Genomic DNA, 18143 nt, shown 5'->3' with positions numbered 1-18143 from the left:
CTAACTGTCGATGATGGCAATAGACCCCTCATCTGTCACATGACCCACAGACAAAAAATAATTACTGAAAAAATAGTTGTTTTCATTACCATAATCTGGTTGACTGGAAGTTTCTCTTATTGCAGCAACAATGGCCTTCACATGAATAAACCACAGGGAAAATATTCCATATTGGAATTGCTTCCAAAACGTACAAAGCAACCAGCCACATAAATGTTTATCATTTTTATCATTTTTTTTGTCAACGGGTACTAATAATTATTAGCTTTTCACTACATCAGCCAGCTGGCTTTGTTTTTTACAGCCCTTTTAAAATGTTTGTATGGGATTCATTTCAAATCTTGTTCACTTTTACAACTTCCTTAATTTTTAGAAGTAGAATGGGCTTACATGCAGACTGATGGATTTATACCAGTCACTAGCTTTATCCCTTAGTCACCAGCAACTGTCAATAAGGAGCAAATCATTTTGTTTGATGGAAAACTAGTACTGCCATTGTCAGATCAGGATAGAATATCACAAACAATGCTGCTGGTAAAATTGAGTAAAAAAATGCAAACAATTCATATTGTTTTTCAGGCCTGTCATTCATTCATGTTTAGACTGTGTTGCTCACCCTGTAAAATATATAAAAGAAAGTTGCAAAAGCAGAAAAATGAATAAAGTCAGTAAAAAAAAATTGAAAAGTAACTCACTCATTCAGTAAGAAAGCAGCAAACCGAATGTTGGTTGTTGTTGGTCATGAAAACCATAAGTAAAAAGTACGGGGGGATAAATTGTATAGCAATGAGATAGAAGAATGGACCCTTACATAACTTCTAGTTGTCTAGTCGTCCTCTGGTGTGATACCGTGCTCGTTCTTTAAGCGGTCTTCATGTGGTGATTGGGTGAGAAATCTGTTGAATAAATCCTTATTGATGATGGACTTGTCTGCTCGCTCATTAAAGGCGAGGAGGTACCTTTCCCGAGGCACCTCATACATGGCCAAGACATCATCGCTGAGATCCGCCGGAAGCTTCTTGAAGAAGACGATGCTCCTTTCAATGGTTTTGACTGTGCCAAAGCCGTCTGTTGCCAAAATTTGCATGGTGTCACTTAAAACGGCAGCAGATGGCCTTGCATTCCCACTAAAATTGCGCTGGGCCAGACGTGTTGATACAAAAGGCCCTTTACATAGGAGGATGCGCCTTTGCCTTTCGTAGTTGTCAGCTGGGGCGGTCTCTGAATCAGAGGAGACAAGCTGCAAAACATAATAGGCATGAGTGTTCCTGAGGGATCTTGGTTTTGTGATTTACATGTATGCATAAACTAAGGTATTCAATCAGTTAAAGTGAACATCACGCAATAAAAAGCAAATAAAGTTAGAAAGGGATTTTATTGGCTGGTTTCCTTGTATTTTTTCACTCCCATGTTTCTTTATATTTTTTAGATCATGAAGAACTACATCCCTCTCTTTTATTGCTGGTACTTTTGCACTGACTCATAATTTGTCATTCATGTTATGCGGAGAGTGCAAACATTAATTAATGACGTTGCCCAGGGGAAAAAAATTAGGTTTTGTATTCCATCCAGAACCAATCCCAACCTTAGCCTGGGGTTGGGGAGGTCAGGGTTTACTTTGACTGGTACATAAAACAGACATTCCAATCCCACAAAGCCAAAAATAGGAAGCTTTAGTTCGCCAAGGGCATATACAAACCTAGTAAAAGGGTAAGTTTTTACATTGGTTTGATATTTGTGACATCAGCAGGATCTAAATGTCTGACACAGTTTTTTCCTGGCGTAAACGATAACGGCTGTTTGCTCCATTTGCACAGAAAAACATGTAGTGTGTGAGAGAAAATTGCGTTGGTGGTTGCTTATGAGTCAGACGAATCTTCTGACGAGAGTCTTTTTAGGTGTGAAGTCATTGAAGACTGATAAGTGAACTGATACAACTGTTATAGCTTCTGTCTGTGATTCATATTGTGCAATTAAAGCAGTGAAATAGGTTGTTTTGTTAAACTCCTAATTTTGCTCTTTCACTTGGAATTTTTTTGTCTGACCATACTATTTCCTTGTGAGGCCACATCTGGTCTCTGACCTGACAAATGACGCGCTTATAAAAAAAAAAATATTTGCAGCCTTGTTTAATAAAGGATTACAACTTTCTTGAACCATCCATAGGAAGTTCCTAAAACTAGGACAGGGCAAAGAAGAACAAGGAAATGGGAGTATAGAAATTATCATTCAGCGGAATTTTTCAACTGTAATTCAATGAAAACATGAAGTTTCTTGAAAGAGGAAATGGTTTTTTCTTTGAGTTTATATCTCTCACAATATTTTTGAACATGTAAAAGAAACATGGTGAAATCACCTTAACTACACTATTGCCCAACTACACAATGTATTTTATCATTTTTGTTGATGCTGAAAGTATTGAACTACTTTGGTATTACCCTGGGCGATTTAATTCAAGACTCCAGTATTATTACAAAAAAATGGTTTCCCTTTTCTTAATCCCTGTTACTGGTGTTAAGAGCATTTGCTGTTGGTTAATTTGTGCCTCCATAAACCAGTCACACATAAATGTTATTATCATTTGATTCATTTTTTCCATCCTTTTCATTGGCCCAGAGCCTACCACGTGACCTGCAAATAACTGCCTACAAATAATATGGTCTTCTCATGCGCATACGGGTCCAACGATGATTTAGCTATAAATAATATTCTGCTCATGCAAAGTTGTGTCCACGAAAAACAAACTTACAGTGAAAACAAACTTATTGATCAAATGATAAAACAATTATTATTGAACTCGGTTTTCACAACATATCTTGATTTTTCAGTTTCTCGCAGATCAATTCTTTGCCTGAGCCATCGACTTCGACAAATAATTGACCTGCTCACCACTGACAAATCAGGATATTTTGCTCAACCTCGTCCAATAATTAATTATTGAACAACCACTTACCTGGTCAAGGATTCTTCTCTGTGCTGTGAAGTATTTGCACAGTGTAATGCTCCTCTGAATTGTTGTGCTGTTAATAACTTGTGATGGTGGGGATTTTTCTTGTCCTTGAAGGAATTTTGTTAGTTGGTCATATAAAACATGTAGAACTGCTGCCAGTCGTAGTACATGTCTATCATCTTTGGAGACATCTTCTGGGCAGATGTTTCTTGCCCACTGGCTGTTCAGGGAGGCAGAGATGCCATCTATGAATTCCTCATACCTTGCGTTGCCCGGTCTGTCTAGGGAGTATGTTGCAGGGCCATTTTCAGAATGAGAAAACTCGTATATGACAGAATAGATGGCCCTGAAATTTAAAAACATTTTTTTCTTACTTCTTACATTTTTTGTACAGTCGAACCTGTCCTTACTGACACCTCTATAATATGGACACCAATCTTTTACAGACAGATCTCTTGGTCCCAGAAATGCTAAAAAACATACACTCCCTACCTCTATAATATGGACACCTCTGTAACATGGACACTTAGCTCTGTACCTTTGGTGTCCGTATTAAGGAGGTAACTTGTCTGTACTTCAATGAGTGAATAGGCTAACCCTTGCCAGCTTTCAGGACAATCTTTTTAACATTGTTAGGGACAAAATAACTCATGCCTATTGCCCTAGAATAACCTGAAACTCCAAAGAGTTATACAAAGTTTCTATCCTGATAAGCTGTTGCTGTGTTCATTGTATATATATATATATATATATATATATATATATATATATAACTTCACAGAAGTTCAGGTTTCACAAGTTATCATCGTTTTATTGCTATAGAACGATGATTACTCGTGAAACCTGAACTTCTGTGAAGTTATAGCTGATGCTCCTCAATCAATTGAGTTGAGCGCTCTACGAAATACTACTCAGAAAACGAATATATATATATATATATATATACTAAAAATAATGAAAAACGAAAGTCTTCTTTGCTTTTGCTGTTGCGGCTCTTCAGGCATAGCAAAGTGTTTTTATTAACTTATTACGTCACAGACGTAATTGTAATTACAATTATAATGGCTCTTGTAATTCGTAGCACGTGCGAGCAATTAGCATAATTTCAAATCATTAAGAACGGGCCGGTTTATATTGCAAAATAAAAAACCTCTCTTTGTTTTTTCTCATGCCCTCGGAGGGGCTGAGAATCTTGTAAAACGGAAAGATAGTAAACTGAGAAGTCAATCCCGCCACACATTCATCGATATATATATATATAAAACATTTTTTCTGTAGTGTACACCTTAACTTACATGTATGGACCCACAACATTCAGGTCAGTTAAATTGTTCCATCAACATATGTTTAAACTTGCCATAAACAAAAAGTTACCTGAGATCTTTCACTTCAGAATTATTCAGTTTGGTTATGAAATCTCTCGTTTCACGTGCTGCCAGACGATGTGGCAAAGGCTGGTACATAAGAATCCTGTCCACTGCACCATCCTGCCTTTCCTTTAGTTTCACATAAATTGGAAAGAAGCGGTTGGGTTGGCTGTAGCCACTCACTGATACCCCTGGACTGTCAATGACTTGACGTGCTGACTTGTCTCCCCGTGTATAGACCCATGTACTCCCGTCATATAACTGGATCATGCGCTCCATGTCTATGCGGCTCTTTTCCCTGGAAGCACCCAGCAGCTGATCAAAAAACTGGGATGCTTCCTCCTTGCCAATGATGGCTTTATGGCCAGGTGTTGACTTAAGCTGCCGGAATAGCCCAGCTTCTGTAAATTCATCGACAAATAAAGGGTTATCCTCTTTTGCCTCCACATGCAACCTTATCGGCTGTGCACAGCCGTGTTGAAAGGCAGGGGACTTTCCCGCCCCCGGGTCACACAAGCAGATCATGTACAGGTTTACAGTTTCTGCACGTATTCTACAGTCAACCTTGACGGTTGAGGGCCCTATCAAGCATGCCACAGTTGGCAAGACACTTGCTAGCAGGATGTCTCTTGTAGTGTTGTTGGCCTTACTAAATGTATCCAACCATTCACTTATGAAGGTTGGACAGATTTCCTCCCATGGAATGCTGACTTCTTTGCCTTGTTTCCTGACTGAAGGGGCTTCAGCTGCTGTTCGGGCCCGTTTGGCTGATGGCGGAAACGCTGAAGCCATATCTGAAATGACAACCGAAAGAAAGTTTCTCACCACCTCCGAGTGATAATCTACACTCTTTATTCATTTACTAATTTCCACAGGACCTAACACATGTCAACTTTTTTAAACTATACTGATTTCTATGAAGACCGCCCCATTAATATTTTGCAACTTAATCCAAGGAATGTCAGTCATGCATTCCAATTTGTCAAACTATTCTCCTTAACCTTGTGCATTTGAATTTTCCAAAAAATTAAGCCAGCGCCCAGGTCTATCATGATCTGGACGAATAGTTTAGTTTTCTGTTTCCTTAGAGAGTACTTAGGCTAACATTTTGGTGGTTCAGCTTGTTATAAGTATTAGTTGTTCCACCTATTCTTCTTGGATATGGGATCAGCTGCAGTCACACTACTATTATACTGGCCATTAAGATTAACCGTTGTGAAACATAAAGAAACATTTTGTGTGTGAACATTGAAATTCCTTGAGATTGCCCTTGATCAGAAGACAATCCATGGGCAAATTGAACACGAATAAAAGAATAATAATTGCTAATATGACAGTTCCTGGGGTGTTAGCAAGAACCCATAGCTGCTTGACTATAAATCACAACAGAGAAAAGGAAGTGTAACAAACACTAAAAATAAAGAGCTGAACACATGCTCTGGTTGACAGGATTGAAAGATGCATCAGTTTTACAATGGTGTTTAACTGAAATCAACGCTTTTCCTGTTTGACAGATAGGCCAGCTGTCGATAAACTGAGACGAAAAATACCTGTAGCAGAGAAATCAAGTTTTGTGTCAATTTTGCGAAAGAAAAGTACAAACCAAGTCGTGATAAATGTCTGCGAATTAAGTAGTGTACATGTACATTGCACGTATTTCGTATAATATTTAAATAGCGCAACTTCTGGAACTCTGCAGTAAAATAAACTCAATGTATTTTTTTTCAGATACACTTGACATGTCATGTGCAGAATGTGTTTAGCTCGTAGATTGTGCTGCTGTTTTCAACAGCATCAGTGGAAAAAAAATGTGTCATTAAGTATTGTAGTTATCGTGCTACAGATGGCCAGCTTTCCGTTGAAAGCAATTCAGTTTTCTTTAAAGTCCTCCTTAGATCTGAGAGGAAGTCATTTATTTAAATAATGAGGAAAAGGCTTCTTATCTGAGTACAATTTGTGGCAGACTATTATTTTATTTGATAATTTGTTATACTTTCCATTTTTCCGAGAAACCAACAGCATAGTATTTTTTGTTGATTTCAAATGGATTATTTTTAAAATACAGGTTGGGTATGGGCCTAAGTGTTTCTGGTATCTTCTTGGTGTAGTCCATAACTCATGAGACACCAACGATTACTTAGTCAACCATAGACTGCTGTCTGGAATCAGGCACCCATGCACTTTTTGGTCAAAATTATTACCGTTAAATGGGGTAAGGTTCTCATGGGGAACACACATCTATACCCAAGCTCAAGTCGACTATCCCTCCGGTAAATTGTTACAAAAAAATACCAATTATGATGATAATGATGTCCTGGAGGGGGGACTCCCAAATATGGACTATATAGGTACATGTATGTGCCACAGGTTTGGCCTACAATTTTGAAACTGGTTCTTATTTTGAGAAAATTCTGCCAAACACTGAATACACAATTTTAAAAAAACAAGCTCAGTACCGTGTTTTAATATTGTTTTTGTTCTGATTAACTTGCAAAGCTTTGTTTATAAAAACTACATAAATGGCTTTAACATGCTTGGAGTAAAGGGATTTTTATAACATATTATGTATGCAATACTAAAACTAGGCCCAAAATAGGCAATCAATGACTAACACCTTACTTATTTTTTAAAAATAAAAACCTGTTTAAGAAGCTGAGTAGCCTTATTTTTCAGTAAACACCATATATAAGCAAATGAGTCACGAATTACGAACGGGCTCTCAGTGTAAGGGCTCGTGTAAGGGCCCTTACACCCTTACAACTTGACACTCTCACAAATGAAAGGAGTCTGGACCCAAGTATTCGGAGAGGTAGCTGATCATAAGATGTCTTCATCGTTTCTCGATAAACATTAAGACTTTTCACCCTGTTGCAAGGTTAGTTTATTGTGTGGCTAACGTACTTAACGGTACACTGCTCCTAACAGTTAAGTCATGAAGTCTGCCGGTTTTTCGATGTGTCCATACTAGTAAGTCGTTTCCATTCGTAAACAAGAAAAACATTTCACACCGCTTTGCGTGCGTGTAATTGCTCTTTCCGTTTTAAAGGCAAACCCCGTTGAACGATGGGTGAACACAATATTTTTTCGGTTATCCAACAGGATGGAAATAAGTGGCCGAGTATTGTTAAGTTTAGCCAAGCCAACTGCGCGAAATTATTTACACGTGGACTGAATGAACTTGTATGACAATTGCGATCCGGTATTGCGTCAAGCGACTTATATAAGAACCATCTTAGCCTAGCTTGAAAAAACTTAGGTTTTTATACGCGGGTTTTTACTGTATATTCTCATATAGTCCACCAGGCATCATATGTATTACATACAGTATGTGGGAAAATCACCTCTGAATATAAGTAATGGTTAAAAAAATGCTCTGGCCCTTTTCTGAAAACTTCCAAGGGTAAAGAGTGAGCAAAACAAACTTTACAAAAGCTTGTTGTAAAATAAGCACAAGTCCGGGAGTTATCTTGTCCTTAAGAAGAAAAGTAAATGTAATTTCTGGTGTCCTAAATTAGTAGCAGTTGACTACGCCTTAACCAGAGAAGAGGGAGGAGCTCTAAAATCTGATCTAAAAGGAGTTTATGCAGGAAATCTCTGCTTTCGCTCCTGACGTGGGCTCTCGTGAATAATTTACTACACATTTCAACAATACACCAACTATCATTCGGTTCAATTACTCTTTATCTGATAACTAAGATACCTTTTGATGCACTCTGACGAAAATCCTACAATACTTCAAATAAGCGGCAAAATCTCGATGAAAGCCGTCTCTTGTAAAAGCCATTTTGAATTTAAGCTTATGGTGGAACAGCCGCTGTTCGAAGTGCTTGTGGTATTGAACTGGGGCGTTGCCTGTCCAGTTTTTTTTTTGAACTTTTCTTGCCTTGAATAGTTTCAACTTTCCGACTTTCATGAGATGCAAAGTAAAATAACTTGAGATTTTACTCCGGCCTTCACACACGTATTTTTGGTTAAGTAAAACTAGCTTTGTTCGCATGCGTGCAGCAAAAGAAATGAGACGTCAGCACACAGGCTAAAACTTAGCAGCCTCAGAAAATAAGTTGGGCGCCCGAAAATATCGCCAGCATTGCAGGCGGTTTTCACTCATAGCTCTCCCTTGACCTTCAGACCCTTCAGATTCGTATCTAGGATTTTAGTAAGTGACATGCTTCGTTTTCACTGTAGCTTAGAGATTTTTCAAAGGGCCTCTCCGAAAATTTCCGGCAAAAGGTTTAGAAAGCCTCAATAATTTCAAATTGCAGCCTATTCCCATCTGTGTCACCCTCATGCAAACAGAGAGCAAAAAGATAATCTCAGAACACTAAAAGAATATATTTTTTAAGAAAACAAAACCATTATTTCTGGGTTTCCTTTTTTACGACACATGATCAGGCCTTCGGAAGAATATCAAGCGGTAATACTACAGCGCAACACGCACCCCACCTTAGCCTGCAGCAGCGGTGTATAGCCTTTTCTGCGGGAAAAGAGGAAGAGAGAAGGAAAAAACGAACAGTTTTGTCGGGAAATGGAGCGCAATTAAGCTAGCGGCGAAGCCACGAGGAGAAGGCTGCACTGGATGTGTTTCATTGTTTATGCGTTAGACTATTAAAACCTCGGTAGAGTATCATGGGTTGATACAAACATTCCCGATATCAACAGAAAAAAGCATGCAAACTTGATTCTCGATCGTCAACTGAAATAAACAAGCGTTTTTATGATGCATGAGTCCAAGCTGACTTACTATCTATGTTATCGACAACTTAACAATATCGATCTTAGCGTATCAAACCAAAGAAATAAATGCAAATCCGACATACCTGTGTAATCTTGCCTGTTTTATTGTTTTTCCTTCGTCAGTGGTCGCTGTGAACGGAATACTTGGTTTAAGTTGAAGAAAAAAGCACACAAACGTTGGAAAATGTCGTCTGATCTGAGCGGTTGATACAGGATCAAGTGATGAAATCGATTCCGGCCTCGTGGTTTTATGTAGGGAAACTGATGACCGAGATCACACCTATTGATTCACGGTATATTTCACACCTCTAACACTAACCCATCTCAAGTATATGCTAAACAGCTTGTTTCTTCTGACTGATAGTTTATTATCTTTTTAAAATACCGTATGGCTTCGAAGTAACTTTCTAACATGGACACCATGATAATTAAAGTCATGCAGAAACGAAAGAATTGCAGTAATTGTAGGGAGATTGCGGGAAAAATGCGTCAGCTTACATAAGGCCGAAATAGTGGTGTTCACATCCATCGCACCAAAAGGAGCAAAAGGAACGGAAATAAACCGATAGACAATTAAGTAATGGTCCACGTAAGAACAATAGTAGAACATGAACGAATGAACGGTCAAGTTAATTCATGGGTTGCACTCCTGTTTACAAGTGCTGGATTCTTCAGAGAATTTGACTACTTTCAGTACTTTTCGTTTACATTCCTTCAGCGAAAGGCTTTCTTTTGAATTTGGGGATTTTTAAAAAAGCAAATCGCAAAAACGTTCTAAGAAAGATTAATAGCTTGTTCGAAGCTTGTTTGAGACAAGCGGTTTATCACTAAAAGAAAAACAATAGCGGAATCACAGCGGTTCAGGGGCACCCAACGACTGTTTTCTGTAAAATATCTGTTCGAGGAAGCCCATTTTGCCTGGAATTTTCTATAGCTCAAGAAAGGCTAAAAATTTCTGGATAACCGTTCGCGTTCGCAGTTTTTCTATAACGTCCCTGCCATTATCGGGAGTGGATTTCAGTTTCACCATTTATTCCCAAGCTTTGGCGATTATTGGTAGAAAAACCTTCCCCTATAATTTTCTAATGAAAGTATGGCCACTCCGTGTCCTCGCAGTTTCGACAAGACCCGTCAGGATAGCTAAAACTTTCGGATGAGACGAAAGAGCCCCCTAAAACCTTCGAGACGGCCAAAGTTCCCCTCAAACATCCGCACGGATAGATAGTTTTTAGGGCAGCTCCAAATTAATGAAACAGACTTCTAAAGAATAGAGAAATCCATTTTAGACGCTTTTGTCGTGTTTGGAATGATTCAGACGCTGGATGGCCCTGGCGGTATTTCTTTCCCGACAGTTGTTGCAGTTCGAGGTAGTCTGGCCCGATCCAGGATTGTACGCTTGCCATAATTATGAATGTAAACAGAAACCTGTAATCGCCTGGCTTTAAATAAATTCCCTATTTTTTCCCCGTGAATTGCGAGCCACGAAGATCGTCACAAAGCCTTATATCAGAATTGTAACATTATGAAGTTTCACGACGCTAGTGAAAGTGCAATTAAGTTGAAAAGAATCCTCACATTTCTGTCCACGAAAATGACACTTGATGGCAAAAGTGGTGTACCACGGAGACGTAAACACGCATAATTGCTATTGTTTGATCTACAATTGAATGCTACATTGCATTTTTAGTACCCGCGTCCCGACGTCTCCTTTTTCCTTTCTTCCTCGTGCAACAAAGAGGAAGAACAATTAGCCCAACAGAGTGTTTCTATTATTGAACTATTAAATATAGTAAGTAACTTTTTAAACGCTGGCTTTCTAGCATCCTTATAAAGAAGTAACAAGACAGGTTTTTGCGTTTGTTTATGACTGAGAGGATCGCATTCATTGTAGAGTAATAACCCTGTGCGTGAAAGAATATATGCATCGATGGACTCGAGGTGTCATCGCACCTACGAAGGCGCAAAGGCAATAGAAACCAAAAGAAAATGTTAAAAAAAAAAAAATGAACAGTCGACTTAACCGATCTTCTTGCCAAAGTTAATTAGTTTTCGCTAGAATCTGTCAGTAGAAGGCTTACTATGCACAGTCCTTAAAAATGTCGCTCAACTAATCTGAATGCCTAAACAGCACAACCCAATTTGGTTCACGGGTACCTTGATACCGGTTAAAAAAAACGAAAGTCATTTGCTTTATGTAAAGACGTCCATGCATTGTATAAATACGGGACAATGCAGACTCATTCTCTTCCCGAGAGGTCTTCATCACATTCGTGACCGACGCATAAATTCGGGCTGTTTTCCAGTCTAAACGTCTTTTATAACAATTAAAAGACGAAGGGACAGCCATTCTCTAGTGTCCCCTTCATTATACGACTTGTAATAAAGCTAGTCGAGGCTTGTAAAGTGTTATTTCCGCCCGGAAGTAATATGTGAGAATCAAATACAATGCTAACAAAAAATACATAAATTGTCTTAAGACAAGACTGGATGTATTATAGCGGCACAACAAAATTTTTTTAAAGCGTCCCAATTTTAATAAGAGGAGACCGCCAATGGCACATCCACTTTTCAAGGGCGTTCTCTCTATGATTTTGCTATGCGTCTTCTTCGAGGAGTGTTCTCCAATGGGAGATGAAGATTTCCATTTGGCTTTAAAACAAGCTATTCAACGACTTCTTCAAAGGCATGCCACTTACAACAATGATCCTGTAGAACAACGGCTGACTGGACCACAGAATGGCTTTCCTGAGCCACATTCCTATGTACTTCCAAATGCTATATTATGGGAGCCGCACCAACAGCTGCCGCACTTTTTTCAACCCGAATTTGTGTGTCCCATCTGCAATGAAGATGGCAAAGTTATCTCTTTAAAACCCATTGGCTGGAAGGATGGTCGGCTACGTCGTCAAATGCCAAGGCAAATTTACGGTATGTCTGGAAGGGTTCTGCTCATAAGTCGCGTGTATAGATGTTCTGCCGGACATGAACTTAGTGGCCACGATCCTGCCATATTAGCCATGATTAATAGTCAGGGAAGAATACCTTTTTTACTTTCACACAAAACTGGAGTAACAAGAGAGCTTCTCGATATGATTGTGTCAATGGTGCGAAATGGACTGTCATTTTCTCAAATTAACGACATTTTGCTCGAGCGAATACATATGCGTCACTTGAAACTTGAAAGTAAGTTTTTAGAAGACTTGAAACTTTACAGTGCCAGCCATCCAATCATAATAAATTCTTCTTTCCCTGAGTTCAACCAGCAGCGGGAATGTCCCAGTAGAAATACCATTTCTGAATTTTTCCTTCACTACTTTGATTTGAATGAAGATTTGTTTGTCAGAAGAATGACATCGATTTCAGCCGACGCGGAATGGCTTTCCTGCGACCATACCTTCGATATAACTAGCAGTATAGGATATGAGAGAACAGAAGATAGAAAGTGGATTCGACAGTACGATTCGCTGTTCTGTGTGATGAACGAACGAGGGCAAATTGCGACTTGGCAACTAACTCAGACTCAAGGATTTGAAAAAGTCCGTGGCCTACTGCAACAACTCTTTCAGAGATTGTCCAGCAAAGACAAAAGTATTAAGGAATTTTACATCGATAACTGCTGCCATTGGAGAAAAAAGTTACAAGAGGTTTTCGGCCCGGATCTGGCTGTAAAACTTGATATTTTCCACGCATTTCAGCGAATAAGTTCCAAAATTTCAAAGCGCCACCCCTTCTATAGTAAATGCTTACAAGATCTACGGTTGATGTTTAGAGATCCCTCTGACGTTGGGAAAACGCGTGCAAAAGAAACTCCAGATCCAAACACGCTTTTAAAAAATGCCGACATGTTCTTGAAGAAGTGGGAAAACGTTGAAAGCGACAAAGGCAAGCCAGTATTATCAGAGGAAGCTGTAAAAGAAGTGCGAAAAATCCAGGAGCACATGAGGAAAGGCTGTTTGTCGGGTAAGTTGTGGCACAGAAAACTGTTTATGGCAGCCCAATCCGATTATACAGTTTAGTAAAACCCCGAGTACAAGAACCTAGATTTTTCCAAGTCAGCATAAACAGTGTAAACAGGTTCTAATGTAAATGGTGCTTACAAGCAAGGAAATTAGGCTAAACAGGTTCTGAAATAGGTTCTTTTTTTCTAAAGAAAAGAGAGACTCATTTTCGGTAGGTGTGATATATCCGTTTATATCAATTATGCACAATTTTCTCCAAAATGACAGAATATGCACTTTACACCTATTTTCTTTGATTTTTAAATTGCAGTTTTGAATCTAATGATAACATAAGAATGTACTCTGAAATTCTAGCCTATACAGGTTCTTGTGTAAAGGGGGTCTAAATCGACAGTTTTAGCCTAATACGTTCTTAAATTGTAGGTTCTTGAACGCGGGATTTTATTGAAATCGTACCCACTATCTTTGAACACGACATACACACAAACGCGCATCAAACGAAGCACTAAATTTAATCACAGAAATGGAAATCATTTGCAGGGAATATATTGAAGATTGGGAACTAATGCGGAGGTTTGTCGATATCAACGTAAATCCGAGGCAACACTTTTATTTACATTTAAGTTACATTTCCTCAATTCTGATTACAGGATTCGGAGTTCAAATAATTGTCTTGAGTGGTACTGAATTTGAAATATTTTACAAGAGTGTTTTCGAGAACTCATTAGTTGGGTCAGGTATTTTTTTGGCAGCTAAAACAAAAAGAATTTCAAACAATTCTGTATGTTTCGCAATGATGTAAACATTTAACCTTTATGTAAGCCCCCGGCATTTATTCCAATGTCATACGGAAAGATGTAACGAACGGGTGTGTTGAAAAAATGTTAGCCGTTTGTGTATGTTATTTTCAACATTATCTCAATGTGCTTGTAAAAAAATTTAAGGTTTGCAGGATACCCGGGGGTAATTCCCTATATGTCCCATATAAGCGTTTTAGGTATGTGCCGTCCCAAAGGGTTTGGTTTCTTTGCCGTTGTAGTCTTTCAAACGGGTATAGTTTTTGACCAATTATGAACGACAGAATAAGATAGGAAACCAAGATATTATCACTCAAGGTGAATCTGACCCATTCTTAAGTTGGTGTTCACTCCCGTTTGTAACATGAAGTGTTGTTGACTTAAAAAGTGTATGGATTTTAGATGCCAGGTCTTAAAATGGGTAGTAAGACGGCACTTTTTGGGGGTCGTAAATAGCTTCAAGGTTTGGAGAACCGGCATCTACCAGGGTTTCCAGCACACTATAGGCAGTTTTATTAAATCGCCTACTAGGGTTACAGTAGCTCATGTAAAACAACACCGAAAGCGAGTGAAAATATATTTGGTGGAATCACTAATCCCTTACTGACCGAGCGCTAGTGTTATGCTGGTACCGGGTGTTATTACTTAAAAAGCGATTCTCGAGGTTGCATCTAGCTGTCAGATAGGTTTTTTTACCTACTAAAATTTTCACGTATGGATTGCTAGCACAAAAATCAATTTTTCAAGGTAATTCACTCACTAATGGAGTGCTAGGGCTATGGGAAAAGTTGCCTTTGCTTATAATTGATTACATTAACTCTTCTACCAGGGTTCGAATAACTCCTATACAAAAAACTTCCCAAACGAGGGTAGTAATACTTATCTCAGAGTATAATTAACCTCTTCTCGAGAGGGAGTTAATTCAGTAACTCTTATTTGGAGTTAAAATAACGGCTTCGTCAATCCACTGAACATTAACTCCTCCGAGTCATTATTCCTTTTCTGGAGTTAAATTTGCTTTGTTGGAGCAGTTATTATACCTTCTTGAAAGCTTATATGGAAAAGGTTATTAAGTCCTTCTGGCGGATCCAGACCGAGATAATGGTGGGGCCCGGTCTCATAAAAATTTTTTTCGGCCCTTCGGGACTCAGTTTGGGCCCCTTCCCTGGATCCGCCACTGAGTCCATTAGCTCTGCCAGTGTAAACTCTTTTCCCAGTAACATGTTCTCCGCTTATTGCTTGTTTAACCAGGAATCGCGCCCGGAAGAGGAACTAACAGAAATGAAGCACTACATAGGTGGATAGGTGATCTTCTTAGTGGTAGTAAAGTGGGAGTACGTCTCGCATATGCCTTGCTAATGATCATATTCGATCGCATAAACAACAAAGGGGAAAAGTCAACTTGTGAATTGCCAGAGGAAACCTGTGTACGTGACGAAAGAAGCAAGCTAACTGAATATGATCAATCCGAAACAAGGCTTTCCGAAACATCCAAGGAAGCATTTGGAATAGGGTTGGTATCTTCTGACGCAGATGAAGTAACTGAGACGACGGAATTGACAGCGAAAACTCACGATGATGATAGTCATGGTAAATTCTCTTTGAACTATTCTTCTGCAATCAATATTCTAGACAGAGCGCAACTGAGTTTGGCATCGTTCCAAAGCCTAGTAAATCTCAGCGAATCAGGCACAGAAATATCACATCGTCACTTTCCCTATTTAAATACTTCTATTACTTTGTTTTATAACAGTCATTTCAGCATGAACAGAGACACCGATGAACACGATAAACGTATAGACAACATTTTAAAGAGCTGGTCAATGTCCAGGGAACATATTGCTAAGGACGGAGATTGTTGTTTTAGAGCAGTGGCAAGGAACGTTTTCAAATTAACAGAAACAGAAGGATTAAGTTCTCAAGCGTATGAGCATCTGGCTAATCTTGGTCTTGTTAATTTAGACGAGGAAAGCTTGAGCGACAGTTTAAGGGTGCTGACCGTTTCAGAGTGGTCAGGAGAGAACAGGCCACACTACGAAAGCTTCCTGACAACTGACAACTTTGACGAGGAAGTTAAGCGGTTTACCCACAAGGGGTATTTTACTGGTGAGCTAGGAAATCTCATGGTCTTAGCAATGGCCAACGTTCTAAAAATGCCCATTGTAATTTTTTCATCGTTGGAAAACTATCCCACTATACCAATTCTGCCGCGTGGACAACTAAATGACATGCCTACGTTGTTTGTCTCATTTAATGCCGCTGGTTGTGGGCACTACGATTACGTCCATACGGAGACTGTGCCGATGGTGTTAGAAAAACAACAAGAAGAACAAACAAACGAAAAGAAACGACCCCAAGTTTCCTGTTCTTGTGGTGCCAGTAGGAAAGGTCAAGAGAAAGTGTCGAATGTTTGCAACAACGTCATTGGCTCATACTCTAGCAGGTGTAAGTGTCTTAAGGCTCGAGTTAGTTGCGATGGAAATTGCAAATGCAAAGGATGTTCAAATCCATTCGGGCAAAGCCAAGCTGGTAATGCCGAGGGGGAGTGCGCACCACGGAAACGACGAAAGTTTGATATTCAAAACTCGATCAAACTTAAGTCAAAAGCATATCTTAATGAAAAAGGAGAACCGCTACGAGAGGGAGCTTTGACGAAGGAGGAGTTCTTTGTAGTAGAAGAACTTTTCAAATTGTTTCATGAAAACAGGGAAGAAATGAGTAGTACATCATTACTAGCCTACTACAATTTTATACAATCTACCAATTGCACCCTTGATCCTCGGCCTTTACTGCTTAGACCTATGTCACATGAACAGATCAAGAGAGCCATAGCGGCTCACGATCACGACGCATCCGTTATGACAGCCTTGTTTAAAAAACAAGTAGAACTGTGTTTTGCGGAGTCATAAACCTAATCAACATTAAATAGACGAAGCCAATCACTATCTGGCATCCATAACTTCCTTTTAGTTTTGTTAGACTGATTTTTCTGATTATTATCTCAATTTAGGACCAGGCGAACGTTTTTGGTGAAAGCCAGAGCATTCCACCGAGCTTTTTGGGGAGTAGCATATTATTTTGAAGAACTGCGTGGTTGTGGCTTGTTTTGACGTGACAACAGAGTGACATACGCTAAGGACTGTCATTATAAAAATGAAAAATGTTTGAAACACATATAACCGTAAAAATGCGTAATCATGTTAAATGTACATGTTCAATTAAGGCCGAAGCAATTTTTTTTTTTCCTTCGGCCTCAAATTTTCTTAAGACAAAAATCTTGAAAGAAGAACTATCATTGACCAAAGGAAAATTTTAAAAATAAGATTTGCTTGATAAGAAAATTCTTTATTTGGGTTTCTTGAATTTCACACTCTTCCAGAATGTACTCAGTCTCATTGATCACACAAGCCTTACTTACGGAGCTATTGACCAGGATTTATGGCTTGTCAAAGTTTTAATTCAAGACCTCGGTGGGCGTAAAAAATGCTTTGTGCAGCAACCTTTGATTGAATTTGCGTTTGTGTCCAGTGTATGTATTGAACCCAATGAAAATTTAGGTGGGCAAGAAGTGGACAAGGTTATAGGGTACACATGTCTTCAGCGCTTTCGAGGAAAGCGGGTATATTAATTTGGACCTCTTAGGCCCATTTCAAAGGCGCGTCTCGGCCTTTCATGTAAAGTACAGTGTTTGAAGTATGCCTTAGGGGACTGGCGCTACTCCTATTCTAGGAGATATGACACTACTTCTTTTAAATGTGGCAGAAGTATCACTCTACGAGAATCGAAATACACCAAAACAGCAGTCTCTGTCGTCGGAAAATATTAGTACTGACTAAAAACCTGTATTTGGGCAATTAAATTGCATGATTTCAAAATGGATGTAATAACTTAGTGTGAAATCATACACGTACTTGTGATTTCAAATCGAACTCGCGCGATTTTCAAATCACGTGCATGATTTTAGACCAAATTGCACTCCACTCAGTTCAATTACCATTATATAGGACCCTGTATTGCTTAATGTTCATGTTAGTGTGTCAGAGATGGCCACCGACGCCAGACATTATAAGACTCTGTTCCTTATGAAATTCTCACAGCGATCAAAGAGCGCGATCGGCTCAAGAAAGAGTTCCGGAAAAATGGCGAATCCAAAGAGTGTCTTTTAATATTGCTAGAAACAAAGTAGTAAGACTTATTGAAAAAGCCAAAAAAGAAGCGGTTATTAATGAAATAGACAACAACAAATTGAACTCCAGCGTCCTATGGAAGACCTTGAAGAGCATTTTTCCTACCAAAGCGAAACAGATGAGTCGAATAAACTCTCTAACCAAAGACG

General features: G+C 39.0%; 2 protein-coding genes across 4 annotated transcripts; one reads left to right on the top strand and one right to left on the bottom strand.

The window, feature by feature from the left end:
• Nucleotides 1–817: 817 nt before the first annotated feature.
• On the bottom strand, nucleotides 818–8097 carry LOC140931386 (uncharacterized). Its single transcript, XM_073381193.1, has 4 exons — nucleotides 8018–8097; nucleotides 4325–5111; nucleotides 2954–3296; nucleotides 818–1240 (listed from the first exon to the last, which is right to left on the bottom strand). Exons 2-4 carry the CDS (start codon nucleotides 5107–5109, stop codon nucleotides 827–829), a joined length of 1542 nt encoding a protein of 513 aa, XP_073237294.1. The 5' UTR covers nucleotides 5110–5111; nucleotides 8018–8097; the 3' UTR covers nucleotides 818–826.
• Nucleotides 7167–17302, top strand: LOC140931383 (uncharacterized). Of its 3 annotated transcripts, none has more exons than XM_073381191.1 (3): nucleotides 7167–7192; nucleotides 9175–9344; nucleotides 15059–17302. In XM_073381191.1, exon 3 carries the CDS (start codon nucleotides 15166–15168, stop codon nucleotides 16714–16716), a length of 1551 nt encoding a protein of 516 aa, XP_073237292.1. In that variant the 5' UTR covers nucleotides 7167–7192; nucleotides 9175–9344; nucleotides 15059–15165; the 3' UTR covers nucleotides 16717–17302. The 3 variants fall into 3 exon arrangements, with proteins under 3 accessions (XP_073237292.1, XP_073237291.1, XP_073237293.1); XM_073381192.1 differs by lacking the exon at nucleotides 7167–7192 and having other exon boundaries at nucleotides 9142–9344; nucleotides 15059–15397; nucleotides 15561–17302; XM_073381190.1 differs by lacking the exon at nucleotides 7167–7192 and having other exon boundaries at nucleotides 9141–9344.
• The last annotated feature ends 841 nt before the right edge of the window (nucleotides 17303–18143 follow it).

This window comes from Porites lutea, chromosome 3 (genome assembly GCF_958299795.1).
Source record: "Porites lutea chromosome 3, jaPorLute2.1, whole genome shotgun sequence".
NCBI classification, from domain to species: domain Eukaryota; kingdom Metazoa; phylum Cnidaria; class Anthozoa; order Scleractinia; family Poritidae; genus Porites; species Porites lutea.
Note: the sequence above shows the minus strand (reverse complement) of the source record. Positions and strands in the feature narration are given on the sequence as shown.

What these genes read in the sequence shown, in the direction of transcription:
- LOC140931383 (XM_073381191.1), top strand. Translation starts at nt 15,166, where the DNA reads ATGATCATATTCGATCGCATAAACAACAAAGGGGAAAAGTCAACTTGT.
- LOC140931386 (XM_073381193.1), bottom strand. Translation starts at nt 5,109, where the DNA reads ATGGCTTCAGCGTTTCCGCCATCAGCCAAACGGGCCCGAACAGCAGCT. An exon ending in TCTGAAGTGAAAGATCTCAG is followed by an intron (nt 3,297 to 4,324) that starts GTAACTTTTTGT and finishes TTTAAATTTCAG; the next exon opens with GGCCATCTATTCTGTCATAT. An exon ending in AGAGAAGAATCCTTGACCAG is followed by an intron (nt 1,241 to 2,953) that starts GTAAGTGGTTGT and finishes TATGTTTTGCAG; the next exon opens with CTTGTCTCCTCTGATTCAGA.